General features: G+C 50.3%; 1 protein-coding gene across 1 annotated transcript in view; it reads left to right on the top strand.

Annotated features, from left to right (window-relative positions):
• Window positions 1–15,241, top strand: part of SEC14L5 (SEC14 like lipid binding 5) — a 46,418-nt gene that overhangs the window by 23,869 nt on the left and 7,308 nt on the right. Inside the window, exons 7-14 of the mRNA XM_006090388.3 lie at window positions 3,639–3,751; window positions 5,584–5,773; window positions 8,034–8,122; window positions 8,214–8,284; window positions 9,882–10,053; window positions 12,796–12,924; window positions 13,759–13,893; window positions 14,262–14,489. Of these exons, the coding sequence (XP_006090450.1) occupies window positions 3,639–3,751; window positions 5,584–5,773; window positions 8,034–8,122; window positions 8,214–8,284; window positions 9,882–10,053; window positions 12,796–12,924; window positions 13,759–13,893; window positions 14,262–14,489 (1,127 nt within the window). The remainder of the gene's footprint in view (window positions 1–3,638; window positions 3,752–5,583; window positions 5,774–8,033; window positions 8,123–8,213; window positions 8,285–9,881; window positions 10,054–12,795; window positions 12,925–13,758; window positions 13,894–14,261; window positions 14,490–15,241) is intronic.

The raw sequence follows: 15,241 nt of genomic DNA, 5'->3' as shown, positions 1-15,241 counted from the left end.
CTCCACTGGTCTGCTGTTGGGAGTCTGTATAATATCCTTATTTCAGTCAGTGTATGCTGATTTCTAGTTGGTTCTTTTATCACAGCATCGAGGGTCTCATTAGATTTCTTGTAGATCTCAATAAGTTTATCGGCGGCTTCTAGACAGTTCTTGAGAGACCTTAAAAGTGTGGTTCTGAACTCAATATTCTCCCTTGATAGTTTTGTCCTGTTTCTTTGTCTCTGCATTTTTTACGCTTTCTTAGTGCACCCCCTAGTGGTCTTTGTGCGCAGTCTTGTTGTCAGGAAGAACAAAATTCACCTATTTAACAATATTTATTCTGCACCAACTGTGTGTACTAGCTGAATGCCATTGTGTGTGTGTGTGTGTGTGTGTGTGTGTGTGTGTGTGTATTTATATTCTTTGGTCAATCCTCACCTGAGGACACTTTTTTCATTGATTTTTAGAGAGTGGAACTGGGAGAGAGAGAGAGAGAGAGAGAGAGAGAGAGAGAAACATTGATGTGAGAGAGACACATTGACTGGTTGCCTCCTTCATGCACCCTGACTGGGTCTGGGGATCAAACCCACAACCCTTTGATGCATGGGCTGACACTCTAACCACCAAGAAACTGGCCAGGGCATACATACATGTTAATAATATTAAAACAAATTTTTTTTACAACGCTGCATTTCTGCCCCTTCCTGTGTATACACTGTGCAGGCCGTGCCCTGTGCCCTCCTGTTTTACACAGCCCTTTCCTTCCTTCTCTGTCTGGGTTGTCCACAGCGGGGCTGGTACTCAGGATGGCTGGTGGAAGGCATGGCGTGCTCCTTCCACCCTGCTCTGGATCACTGCGCCTTTGTGTTCGGGTGAAAGGGGCCTTCACAGCTGCCTGGGGGCTGGAAGGATGCTGGTATCTCCTGCCTCCCTTGTGTTTTCTCCCTCAGCCCTTCCTTGCCCCCCCTTAGAGCCCCCCACCTGCCTCCAATATCTCTGCCTTTAATCCCTCTGTGGGTCTGGACAGTACCCCCCCACAGCTTCTCTCTTGCCTCTAGTTACCCAGACGCCTCCTAGAGCAGATGGCCTGAGCCCTAGGCCTGGGCTTTGTTTTGGAAGGAACCGCTGGGTCTTGCTGCTGGGTGTGCAGACACTGTGCCATCTGCACACAAAAAGAGCTATGCCCACGGGGCTGCTCTTTGCAGAGCGTCTCACCCACCGCAGAGAGGCTGACACTGAGATGCCTCACCATGCCGGCATCTGCCACCTCAACAGTTGAGAGTGGGCCACAGGACCTCAGCTTATAGCCAGGCCTCTAATGCCAGCACACGCTGACCCTGAACAGCCCAATTGTGTGAGGCGGGACTGAACAGTGGAAATGATCTGTGCAGTTATGGACTGTATTCTGGGATCCGTTTAAGAAAAGCCTTGCACCCCACAGGGCCGGGGGTGGTGGAGAAGCAAAGGAACTGGCACTTATCAGCCGCCTGTTATGCTGGCCACTCTGCATGCATTCACTCATTTGAGTGTACTGAGCCTCTCTCAGGCTCAGTTTTGTCTTCTCTGAAGTGTAAAATAGTGATGCCTGTCTCACAGGGGTGTAGGGGGAACTCACAGAGGCGATGCATATTGCTAATAATTGTTACTCCGTTAACGAACAGTCAGAGGAGAAATTAAGAAAACAATCCCATTTACAATTGCATCAAAAAGCATGAAATACCTAGGAATAAATTTAACCAAAGAGGAGAAAGACCTGTTATCTCTCAGAAAACTATAAGACACTGAAGAAAGAAGATGCAGATAAATGAAGGATACACCTTGCTCATGCAGTGGAAGGATTAATATTGTTAAAATGTCCTTACTATCTAAAGCAATATACAGATCCAATGCAATCCCTATTAAAATATCAATGGCATTCTTCTCAGAATTAGAACAATTAATCCTAAAATGTATACTGAACCACAAAAGACCACAAATAGCCAAATAAATTTTGAGAATGAACAAAGTGGGAGGTATCATGCTCCCTGATATCAAACTATACTATAAAGCTACAATAATCAGAACAGTATGATACTTTCATAAAACAGACACATAGATCAATGGAATAGAATAGAGAACCCAGAAGTAAATTCTCGCCGAGATGGTCAATTAATCTACAACAAAGGAGGGAAACATATACAATGGGGTAAAGAAAGTCTCTTCAATAAGTTGTGTTGAGAAAACTGTACAGATATATGCAAAAAATGAAATTGGACCACTTTCTTATACCATATACAAAAATAAAGTAAAAGTATGTAAATAAGTTGAATGTAAGACTTGAAACCATAAAAGTAGAAGAAAAACTAGGCAAGAAACTCTTTGACATCACTCTTAATAATCTGTTTTTGGATATATTTCCTTGGACAAGGGCAACAACAAAAAAATAAACAAATGGGACTTGCATCAGACTAAAAAGTTTTTGCACAGCAAAGGAAACCATCAACAAAACAAAACCATCAGCAAAACAACCTACTGAATAGGAGGACATATTCACAAATGATACATCGATAAGGGGTTAATATCCAAAATATATAAGGAACTCATACAAATTAACAACAACAACAACAACAACAAAACAATCCAATTACAAAATTGGCCGAGGACCTGAATAGATAATTCTCCAAAGAAGACATACAGATGGCCAATAGACATATGAAAAGATGCTCAACATCACTAATCATGAGGGAAATGCAAATTAAAACCACAATGAGATATCAACTCACACCTGTCAGAATGGCTATCATCAATCAGTCAATAAACAACTAGTGTTGGTGAGGATGTGGAGAAAAGGGAACCCTTCCTGTGCACTGCTGGTGGGAATGCAGATTGGTGCAGCCACTGTGGAAAGCAGTATGGAGGTTCCTGAAAAAGTTAAAAATAGAGCAGCCATATGATCCAGCAATTCCACTTCTGGGTATTTATCTGAAGGAAAAAACCCCACTAACCCTAAAAGATATATGCACCCCCATGTTCATTGCAGCATGACTAGCCAAGATATGGAAGCAAACTGTCTATTCATAGACAAGTAGATAAAGAATATTGGTACATATATACAATGGAATATTATTCAGCAATAAAAAAGAATGAAATCTTGCCAATTGCGACAACATGGCTAGAAGTAGAGGGTATTACCACCAAGTGAAATAATCCGACAGAAAAAGACAAATGTGATTTCACTTATATGTGGAATCTAAAAAAAAAAGAGAGAGAGAGAGAGAGAAAGTAAAATAGAAACAGACCCATAGATATAGAGAGCAAACTGATGCTTGCCAAAGGGAAGGGGATGGGGGGCGATGGAAAAAAATATTCAGAGGGCGGGACAGCTCTAGAAGATAGGGATTAGTTCCATTTCTGAAGGTCAAAGAGAACATATCACTTGTGACTGTGAGATCCAGGCTTGGCCCAGCGTGAGTTTTCAGAACCACCCTGGAGATGGATTGCAAAGACTAGAGGATTGGGGCCCAGGTGGCTGTCCTCTGGTGAAAGGGCTACTGTGTGGCTTGGAACTACATTTCAGATCCAAGGTGGCCAGTCAGGCATGGGCTCCAGAAAGGGCAGACGGGGCGGGGAAGAGACACAGCATCGCCCTCTCGTCCTGAAGCCCCCTTCTTCTCTGGCAGGGGACAAGCTGGACGCAGACTACATTGAGAGGTGCCTGGGCCATCTCACACCCATGCAGGAGAGCTGCCTGATTCAGCTGCGGCACTGGCTGCAGGAGACACACAAAGGCAAGGCAAGTGCGGGGCTGGGCCTGCTGGAGCAGACGCGGGTTCAGCATTAGCTGCCCAGCCTGGGCACTGGGGAGCCAGGGCCAGGGAGACCAGTTTGTGTCATTGGTAATGCTGGGAACTTAGACTTTGCCTTCTTTTCATTACATATGGTTTCATGTGTCTGTAACACATGCTCCCATTATCACTGACTAGGCCAGTGATGGCGAACCTATGACACGCGTGTCAGAGGTGACACGCGAACTCATTTTTTTGGTTGATTGGTTGATTTTTCTTTGTTAAATGGCATTTAAATATATAAAATAAATATCAAAAATATAAGTCTTTGTTTTACTATGGTTGCAAATATCAAAAAATTTCTATATGTGACACGGCACCAGAGTTAAGTTAGGGTTTTTCAAAATGCTGACACGCTGAGCTCAAAAGGTTCACCATCACTGGACTAGGCACTGCTGACATTAAGGCCAGACAATCCTTTTTTTTTTTTTTTAATCCTCACCCGAGGATATTTTCCATTGATATTTTAGAGAGAGTGGAAGTGAGAAGGATAGACAGAGAGAAATACCGATGTGAGAGAAACACATTGATTGGTTGCTTCCTGCATACCCCCGACCAGGGCCCTTGCTGGGGAGGAGCCTGCACCAAGGTATGTGCCCTTGACCGGAATCAAACCCGGGACTCTTCAGTCCACAGGCCGACGCTCTATCCACTGAGCCAAACTGGCCAGGGCAAGACCAGACAATTCTTCATGGTGGGAGCTGTGCTCTGCACTGCAGGGTTTTGAGCAGCACCCTTGACCCCCACCCATTAGATGCCATGAGCTCTTCTCCCCACATTGTCACAACCAAAAATGGCCCCAGACATCACCAATGTTCCCTGAGGGCACAGTCACCCCCAATTGACAACCACTGCTGTTCACAAAACCAAGCACGCTATTATTTTTTTTTTACGCTATTCTTTTAAAAAGAGACTTACTGACCTGCGAGGGTTGATTTTTGACTGCATGCAGATTTTGTCTTTAGACTCTAAGAAGGTCCAATATGCATTTGGGTCCCAAGCATGGACTTGACCTTCAACTCTGTTGAACTGCAACTTCCTGCTTAGGCATAAGTTGATGGCCTTTCCTCCCCACTTTGGGAGGCAGACAAGGGAGTTAGCACTGGGCTGTGATGTAACCTGTCTACCCCTGTCTCCTCATAGGTAACATTAGGGTAAGGTTAGTATTCTCCTCCCATGGTGAGTGAAAGGGAATCCACGTAAAGTGCTTAGAGCCAAGTCTAGTTCAGAATGAGAACCCGCTAAAGGGTGCTTTTGGTTGGCTTTGCCTTTCCCTTGATGGCTGATATTTGCCAGAGGGAAGGAAGGAAGGAAGCAGAGCTGGTGGGGTCTTAACGTGTCCCCCCAGCTATTCGTTAGACTCTTTGGGTTATATGTGGCAGGAATGCAGCTTGAACAAGGCAAAAAAAATGGGCGGGGAGTATTATTTATCAGCTCATATAACACACTGTTAAGAGGAGTGTGTTTATTTTCTGGGACTGCTGAAACAAAAAGCCATAGGTTGGATGGCTTACAACAACAGAAATGTATTTGCTCCCAGTTCTCAGCCACACGTCTGAGATCGAGGTGAGAGCAGGGTGGGTTCCTTCAGGAGCCCTCGGGGAGAACATGTTCTGTGTCTCTCCCGGCTTCTGGGAGCTGCTAGCACCCCTTGGCTTGTGGATGTGTACGGTCCTTCCCCAGCTAAATATTTTCAGGAGACAGGAGATTCATTTCCCATAATCCTATCTACTGGCTTAGGGACTACCATTCCCTGGGTCGCTCCTCCTTCTTCTCGCAGATTCCCAAAGACCAGCACATCCTTCGGTTCCTGCGGGCTCGTGACTTCCACCTGGACAAGGCCCGGGAGATGCTGTGCCAGTCCTTGAGCTGGCGAAAGCAGCACCAGGTGGACCTCCTCCTTCAGACCTGGCAACCCCCTGCCCTCCTGGAGGAGTTCTATGCGGGGGGCTGGCACTACCAGGACATAGGTGCGTTCCTTGACCTACGTAACATCAAGTGCATCCCTGGTCACTGCTGAATGCACTGTGAATACCTTTCCAGGCTTCTTATTTCTCCTTTGGACTCTTCTGGGCATCTGGAGATGACTGCCCAGCCATGAAGGTGGCAGAGCTGGGCTTGAGGCAAATAGTGCCTTGGGGCTGCCACAGCAAATGACCTCAAACTGGGCGGCTTAAGACAACAGAAGTTTATTCTCTCCCAGTTCTGGAGGCAGAAGTCTGAAACCCAGGTGTCAGCAGGCCCTAGGGTAGCATCCTTCCTTATCTCTCAGAACTCTGGTGGCCCAGCCTCACTCCAGTCTCTGCATCTGTCTTCACATGGCCTTCCTCTCTGTGTATCCTCTGTGTCCTCTCTTCTTTTTCAAAATATGTTTTTCTTGATTTTTAGAGAGAGAGGAAGGGAGAGGGAGAGAGAGAAACATCGATGAGAGAGGAACATCATCAATTGGCTGCCTCCTGCACACACCTTGCTGGGGATCAAGCCCGAAACCCGGGCATGTGCCCTGACCAGGAATCAAACCAGCGACCCCTTGACTCAATCGCTGAGCCACACTGGCCAGGCCTCTCTTCTTCTTATAAAGACCCCCAGTCGTTGGATGTAAGGCCAACAATGATCCAGTGTGATCTCATCTTGAGACCCTACTTCCAAATAAGGCCACATTCTGAAGTTATGGGTGGTCGTGAATGTTGGGGAGATATATTCAACCTACTATAAATTTTGGTGTTTTTTTTTAAAATTAAACTGCCATTGAAGCCAGTGCCTCACATGATTTTCACTGCCCTTTATGTAAAAATTCATACACAGTTGACCCTTGCACATTGCAGGGATTATAGGCACTGACCCACTCTTGTGCAGCTGAAAAATCCATGTATAATTTTTGACTCCCCAAAACTTAACTACAGTCGTCCTTTGGTTTATGCAGGGGATTGGGTCCAGGACCCCTTGAGGATATCAAAGTCCACAGATGCTCAAGTTCCTTATGTAAAATGGTGTAGAACAATGCATTGATCTGCTGGTGGTGGAATCCCTGGATGTAAAAATTCCTGGGTGGAATTTGGAGAGCTGACAGCATATTTATTGAAAAAAAAATCCGCATATAAATTGAGCCAAACCCATGTTGTTTAAGGGTCATCTGTATGTTGAATAGAGCAAATGCTTGACTCTCCTGAGAACGGGCTGAGACATTGTCCTCCAGGGAGTCGGTCCTCATTATTCACCTACTGCATTTATCGCCCCCAAATCAATGCTCAGGAAGCGTTGGTGGTCATTCGCGGACATGTGCAGAGAGCCCGCGCTGCACGCCCCCGGCTGAGGTTGAACTGGGTGTGTTTTTGCCTTCCTGCGCCAGTGCTCAGACTGGAAACAGCATCCTTTATGCATTCTACTTCGTGCCACTTTTTATATATTTTTTTTATTTTTGTGCGTTTGGTTGTGATTTTGCTGTTTACCATGGCCTCCAAGCATAGTGCAGAAGTGCCGTCTCGTGTTCCTAAGGGCACGATGGCTATGACGTGCCTTACGGAGAAAATGCATGAGTTAGATCAGACCTGCATTACAGTGCTGCTGGCCATGAGTTCAATGTTACTGAATCAACAAAGTATAACTGAATAAGGTGTCCTTAAATAGAAACACAGAAAACAAGGTTATGTATTGATCAGTTGGCAAAAATATTATGACTAGGGGCTGGCAGGAACCTAACCCTGTGTTTTTCCTGGAAGCAGTGGGTCTGTATTCGATACTTCAGTGCTCAAGGTGATTGTAGAACAACTAACGAGAATAACAAGAATCAACTGCACTGGTCGCTAATTCCTTATTTTTCCTTTTTGCTTTGGCCGACAGAAAGCTAACAGCCGACTTTTATCTACTCTCTCCATGCTCCTTCATTACATGGCTCATCTCCTCTTTTTTAAAGTTTTTAAGCTAACCTTTTACTGTTAGGACAGTTAGGGGTTTTCAGAATAGTAGCGAGGGTCATACAGAGAGTTGCTGTATGCACCTCACTCCGTTTCCTTTACGGTGTAAACCCGTGTTTTTAGCACATGCTGTTTCTTTCACCATGATTAGTATCAGCCCCTCGCAGGAACAGGCAAGCTATTAGTAAATGATGGAGGGATGGGCCGCGGTGAGCCACGCCTGGCCCTCCTTCTCTAAGGAGGGTGAGGTCTCATCACGGCTTTGACCTGCCCTCTCCCCAGCATTCCCTACACTGCGTCCCCCCTTTTTGCACAGATGGCCGCCCCCTGTACATCCTGCGCCTGGGCCACATGGACACCAAGGGCCTGATGAAGGCCGTGGGGGAGGAGGCGCTGCTGCAGCACGTGAGTCGGGGTCCCCCTTCCCTGGAGCCCCCGGGGCTGCCTGCGGTGAGCAGCCCGGTGCAGGCTCGCCAGCGCCTTGTCTACCCTCCAGGTTCTCTCCGTCAATGAGGAAGGACAGAAGAGATGTGAAGGGAACACCAGGCAGTTTGGCCGTCCCATCAGGCAAGAACCCGCCAGGGAACATTCCCCTGAACAGAACAGACAGCCCAGGCTCACTAGCATGGCCCTTCACAGAAGTGTCCTCGCTTGATCCTCACAGTGATCCTGTGAGGCAGGGACCGTGCCGTTCTGTCCTTTATAGGGGGAAACTGAGGCTCAGAGTAGTGATGCCCTCCCCAGGTTGCTAAGCGGGTAAGTGGCAGAGCTCATGCCATGCATCCTCCTGGCCTTTGCCTTTTGGGACACTCCCCCTCCCCCAGGTTCCACCTTGACTCTGTCTCCTAGGCATGCAGACTCGCAGCTGTCCTGGCCCATCTGGGAACCCACCGTTCCCCTCTGCCCCACCCCCCTAACTTCCATGCCTGAGCCCAGTTTCCCACACCAGCACTCACAGCACCGTCGCCCCCAAAGGCACTGGACCTCTCCCCTCTGTAGAGTGGGACCAGTATCACCAGCTCTAGGGCTTCTTCATGGCTTGTCAGAAACAGTAACTGTTAGGAGATGCATCTAGAACAGCCGTGGGCAAACTACGGCCCGCGGGCCGGATCCGGCCCGTTTGAAATGAATAAAACTAAAAAAAAAAGACCGTACCCTTTTATGTAATGATGTTTACTTTGAATTTATATTAGTTCACACAAACACTCCATCCATGCTTTTGTTCCGGCCCTCCGGTCCAGTTTAAGAACCCATTGTGGCCCTCGAGTCAAAAAGTTTGCCCACCCCTGATCTAGAACTTACTGTGTAGCAGGTGCTCTCCTCAGCACCTTGATTCCTGGCATCCTTATCCCAGCCCCAGGAGGGAGGAGCAGGCAGGACCTGCTACTGAAGCTTTTATCCCAAGTCCCGGACCTTGATGAAAATTACCTTCCGTTGCCATTGGGTGCTTTCCTAAGGGGACATCTCCTGGGGTGGGGTGGGGAGCGGATCACTCAGGGTCCTGGCCGAGGCAGAGTTCATCTGGGGTGGCTCAGATGACAGGGCCGCAGGGTGTGGCGGTGGTCTGGCAGGCTGAAGGGAATGAAGCTGGGGTGGAAAGGCTTCCAGGGACGAGTGCAGCAGTAAAACTGTCATTTTCCTGATGAATTAGTACTAATGCAATGGAGGCACAGAGAGGTTAGGTAACTTGGTCAAGGCCACACAGCAGGCGGCAAACCCAGGAGTGCTTGAGCTCTATTTTGTTATCAGCATCTTTGCAGCAATCAGTAGTATTAAGTAGCTTTTACTGAGTGGGTGCTATGTGCCTGCGCTTTACATATACGTCTCATTTAGTCCTAACAACAGCTGCTTGAGCTGGAGACTGTTACTGTCATAGCCACTGTCCTGAGGAGGAGGAAGTTGCCCAGGTCACACAGCTTTCAAGGGTGACGGTGACACTGGAATTTGGGGGCTCAGCCTCCGAGCCCACACTCTGAGCCTCTTTGCCACGTGGCCTCACCATGGCGGCAGGATCCAGGAGTGTCCTGTGGGCCCCGCCCCTTCTGCTCCCAGCCCTGCCTCACTGAGCCTGTTCACCCCTGCCTGTCAGCCCCTGGGTCCGGGCCGGGGGGGGGGGCCTTGAGAGGTGGCAGGGCGAGGTGGAGTGAGGGCTCGTGTCTTGCAGCTCCTGGACCTGCCTGGTGGACCTGGAAGGGCTCAACATGCGGCACCTGTGGCGGCCGGGGGTGAAGGCCCTCCTGCGGATGATTGAGGTGGTCGAGGACCACTACCCCGAGACGCTGGGCCGGCTGCTCATCGTGCGCGCCCCCCGCGTCTTCCCTGTGCTCTGGACGCTGGTAAGAGCAGGGGCCGGAGATGGGAGGGGTCCCTCTGTGAGCGGCCCTGCCTGCTTGTCCGGTGTCTTTTCTTCTAACTCAGACACCATCAAGTTCACCACTGCAAAGTGCACAATTCCGTGATTGTTATTGTCTTCACAGAGCTGTGCAACCAGCACCACTACCTAATTCTAGGCCGTTTTCATCTCCCCAAAAGGAAACCGTTAGCACTCACTACCACCCTCCTCCCCGGGCTCCTGACAACCACGAACCTACTTTGTGTGTCTGTGGGTTTACGTATTCGAAATATTTCATATCAATGGAATCAAACAGGATGAGGTTATTTGCGCCTGATTCCTCACTCGGCATAATGTTTTCAGGCTCATCACGGGGCAGTATTTCTCAGGACTTCATTTCTTTTTATGTTTGAAATATTCCACTGTACGGATAGAGCACATTTTGTATAGCCTTTGTCCTGCTTCGTGGACACTCAGAATTGGACAGGCTTCCCGGGACCCCTGTGAGCAGGTTCTGAGGATCCTATGCTACCGGGATATTCAAACGTTTTGCCCACGACCCATAGTAAGAAATACACTTTATGCTGCAGCCTTGCACATGCCTGCGTGTACACACACACACACACACACACACACACAGGCTAGTCACCATGTACTAAATTGATTTCATAATCACTGACAGGTTGTCACTTGCAGTTGAAAACCACTGTCCTGAGATCCCTCCAAATCCTACAGACTCAGAGTTAGCATCTTACCGAGTGCCAGGGTGTGTGTGTGTGTGTGTGTGTGTGTGTTCAGTGTCCACAAAAGCCTGAGGAGCTCTGCTGTAAGTAGAGGTTTGATCAGGATAGAGATTCAAGAGTTTAAAGTTAAATGGACTTGATGTTTTACTAAGCACCTACTATATGCCAGGCATGTCTCCAGGCCCTGAGGATTCTGAATGCATGAGCCACTGTATTTCCCCCTCAACATCATGGGGTGGGGAGAGTTAAATCAGATAACCCCACACAAGTAAGTAACGCTTCATGGCTCCCGGTGACATGGGCGTGAGGACAGTCAGGGTTCTTGGGGAGACTAAGCCAGGCAGGGGTTGGCGCAGGGGGATAGTTTGGATTGGGGAACTGAGGAAGGTCCCGCTGAGAAGGCAACTTGTGCTGAGACCTGAGGAGGGAGCAGGAGCCCGGGAGGGCAGGCCAGAGGGAAGGGCATGGCAGGTGACCTGCACAGCGTGGGCAAGGGCCCGAAGGCCGATGCGCTTTAGAAGAACTGAAAAACCGTCCCGGGGGCTGGAGCCAAAAGGAGCAAAGAGGCCGGCTGCCCCGAGGAGCTGGGAAGACAGATGCTCAGGGACCAGTGCTGCCGGGTCCAAGCTGTGGCGATGAGGGGACCTTGTCCTGGGGCAGTAGGGAGCCCTGAAGGATTGTCAGCCAGAGAGGATGAGCAGACTTCTGGGGCAAAAACTTCTCTGGCTTCTGGGACTAAGTCAAAGCTGGGCTGGGGAGCAGGAGCTGTGGGAGGGACAGGCAGGACCTGCTACTAAAGCTTTTTATCCCCAAATGTCCTGATCTTTGTAAAAACTGCATTCCTTTTGCTGTTGGAGATTTCCTAAGAGGATGTGTAGTGAGTGGGGGTGGAAGCCAGTCAGTTGGGGTCCTGGCTGAAAAGCAGATTCACCCGATGGCGCAAATGCAGGGGTGGGGTGACAGGAAGGAGCCCCTTGCAGTGGTGTGAGTGAGACGGAGAGGCCCCTAGGGACTAGCCGCTGCAGCAAGCCCTGACCACCCCAGGGCTTCAGGGACAAGGAGAGGGGATAGCCTTGTCATCAGAGCCCCTGAGAGCTGGAACAGGGTGAGGGTGGCGGCTGCCAGAGGAGCTGTGGCTTCCAGGGGCACTGAGGTGGGGAGGGTAGGAGAAGACCCCCCCCCCATCTCCTGCTGCTTCTTCCCCTTCCATTGGCCACACCAGATGCAGCAGGGGACTGCCTCCCAGGGTGGGGCCAAAGCAGAGTGACCACACAGGTGGTGTCCCAGTTCCTAATCGGCCTTTTGCCAGTAGCATTCCTTGCTGAACTGGCCTGTGCCCTGCCATGCTAAATGCCTCAGACCTTCCTTCCTCCCTCCCTTCCTTCCTTCCTTCCTTCCTTCCTTCCTTCCTTCCTTCCTTCCTTCCTTCCTTCCTTCCTTCCCTCCTTCCCCACCTATTTACTGAACCCAATACCACACCAGCACTGAGGATGTCATGAAAAACCTGATTGACATGCAGCTTAGAGTGCAGTGTTGAGATTCCATCTGGGATAAACAAAACATGGCCATCCATACGGTGGAATAGTATTCAGCCATAAAAAGGAAGCACGGATAATGCTTCCTTTTTATGACGCATGGATGCGCCACGAACACATCATGCGAAATGAAAGAACCCAGACATAAAAGGCCTCATACCGTATCCGTTTATACAAAATACCCAGAACAGGCAAAACTGTAGAGACAGGAAGCAGACTGTGGTTTCCAGGGGCTGGGGATTGGGGGTGGGGTGGAGCGGACAGGGAGTGACTGCTAATGGGGGTGGGGGTGTCCTTCTGCGGGGAATTAGAAAGTCTTGGAATTAGATAGAGGTGACAGGTGCATGACATACTGAATGAGCTAAAGGCCACTGAATCATTCCCTTTAATGTGCTTAATTCTGTGGTGTGCAAATTACTTCTCAATAAAAAAACAACTTTTCATCTTGCTCCATCTCCCCCATTTCAGATCAGCCCCTTCATCAATGAGAACACCCGGCAGAAGTTCCTCATCTACAGTGGCAGCAATTACCCCGGAGGCCTGGTCGACTACCTGGATAGAGACGTGATCCCCGACTTCCTTGGGGGGGAGTGCCTGGTGAGGCTGCTGGGCCGGGACTGGAGGAGGGGCAGTGTGTGGCCTCCAGGACCTGGGCGTGCTGGGGCAGGGCTTGTTCTAGAAGCTGCCCCAAAGAGAGGCGACTCCTCCCTGAAGGAGGGCAGCCTTCCCTTGCTTCTTTCAAACGCAGTGAGGGAGTTTCCAGAAGTCCAGAGACCAGGCCAGGCAAGGGCTTACCCACCCTGCATTCCCCATCCAAGTCTAGGTTGCTAGGATGCAGTCAGAATTACCTTTTGCTATAGGGGGATGTGACTCAAATGGCCCAGAGGCCTGGACCCCGCAGCCAGTGTACCCAACTCACAACCACAGGGGTGAGATACTAGGCACGACCCTGCTCACGGCTGTCTTATCTCATCTGGCTGTGGGAGGGCAGGCCCCTCTCCCTTCTCTAACAGAAATACCAAGCAGCACGTTTGCATGATTTGGGGATAAAAAGCAGATTTCCTAGGAATTTTGCCAAACTTGCCTGTTTTCTCCACTTGTCCTGATATGTCTGCATGACTTATATTAAGTGAACGGGCCTGCAAGACCAGCATAGTGGGAAGCAGCACGCACCTGGGAGCCTGATAGGGGCTTGTGCCCGGGCTCAGCCACTTTCTGCTGCCTTACTTCTCTGAGCCTCTGTTTTCCTCCTCTGTGAAATGGGAAGAATAATAGTTCCTACTGCTTTGTTGTGGGTCAGGTGGTTACCTGTAAATGGGGTCAAGGAAGCCCAGTGCCCAACTCACAGAGAGATTCCTGTTGTAAGTGTGGTTTCAGGGGACACAGAGCCTGACTGGGCCCTAACCTACCACCTTTGTCTTTGTACCCCAGTGTAATGTCCCCGAAGGGGGGCTGGTCCCCAAGTCCCTCTATCTGATGGAAGAGGACCAGGAGCATGCAGAACAGCTGCACGAGTGGCGAGAGACCTACCAGCCGGCCAGTGTGCTCTGCGGGGCTCCCCATGAGGTGCTGGGGCCCTGGCCTGGGAGGACCCCCTGGGCTGGGGTATTATTATAGGTCAAGGTCTCCCAGAGTAGAGGGTTCTCATGCTAGCGATTTGCTGAGGGCAAGCTCGTAGGAGAACCCTGTAAGGAGGGGTGTGGGCACGATGGATGTGGGCAAGAATTGAAGGTAAGAGCCTGTTTCAGCCACAGTCTATCCCAGCCCGACCTGTGGGGAGGGCTGGACGTGCAGGGCCTGGCAGTAAGCTCTAACCACCTGTACCCTCTTGTCTGTCAGTCCGGGGCTGTGGCTCAGCCCCCAGGCAGGGTGGACCTCCCAGGCATTTCAGTTAGAGGGGGACCCATTCTCAGACCTCGCCTGTCCCCATGCAGGTTGCGGTGGAGATTCTGGAGGGGGAATCAGTCATCACCTGGGACTTCGACATCCTACGAGGGGATGTGGTGTTCAGCCTGTGCTACGCTAAGCAGGCCCCCCAGCCGGGGCCCCGGGAGCCTGGGGCCAGGGCCAGCGGGCAGCTGATGGACAAAGGGGGGGCCCTGGGTGCAGATTACAGCCCTGTGGAGGCCCCGCTCATCTGCCGGGAAGGGGAGAGCATTCAGGTTCGAATTCCTTGGTCCATTTATTCATTCATTACGCAGGACTGAGTGGTCACTGTGTGTCAGGGTTCGGGGGCACAGCAGTGGACAAACAGGACCTGGTCCTCAGCCTCAGGGACCCTGTGGGACAGTGGGGGAGAAAGACAGATCCTGGCAGACCCGGAACCCAGACCTCAGGACCCCAGCCCAGAATCCCCTGCCACTCGTGCCAAAGATACAGGTCTCCGGGCTCCAAGCCGGGCGGGGTGACTCAGAGCCTGTGGGTGTGGGGTTTGCGATCTGCACTCCTCCTTCTCTCCGGGTGATCGCTGACTCACAGTCAAGTTCCAGAACCGGCACAGCACAGAAGCTGGAGGTCTGCAAACAGAACACGGATCTGGCACCAAACATAAGCCACCCTGCTGACCTCACATCCTCCACGAGGCCAGTGCTTGCAGGTTGAACATCACAGGCCCCCAAACACACACTCACCCCCCAACACATACATGCACTCACTCACATACACATGCACTCACACACACACACTCACACATGCTCTCGCACACATGCTCACATAAGCACGCACACATACACACACATAAACACTCACACATGCTCTCACACACGTGCTCACATAAGCACTCACACACACACACACACACACACACACACACGCGAAATAATCCTACAAATAACCTGTGAGAGAAGCAGAAAATTCCTGAGGTGCTTGGGGGAGGCGACCACAACCAGCAGCAACAGGGCCCGCTGAGATCCAT

The sequence above is a fragment of the Myotis lucifugus genome, unplaced genomic scaffold (assembly GCF_000147115.1).
Source record: "Myotis lucifugus unplaced genomic scaffold, Myoluc2.0 scaffold_72, whole genome shotgun sequence".
Lineage (NCBI taxonomy): Eukaryota > Metazoa > Chordata > Mammalia > Chiroptera > Vespertilionidae > Myotis > Myotis lucifugus.
This window is presented reverse-complemented; position numbering and strand designations above follow the sequence as displayed.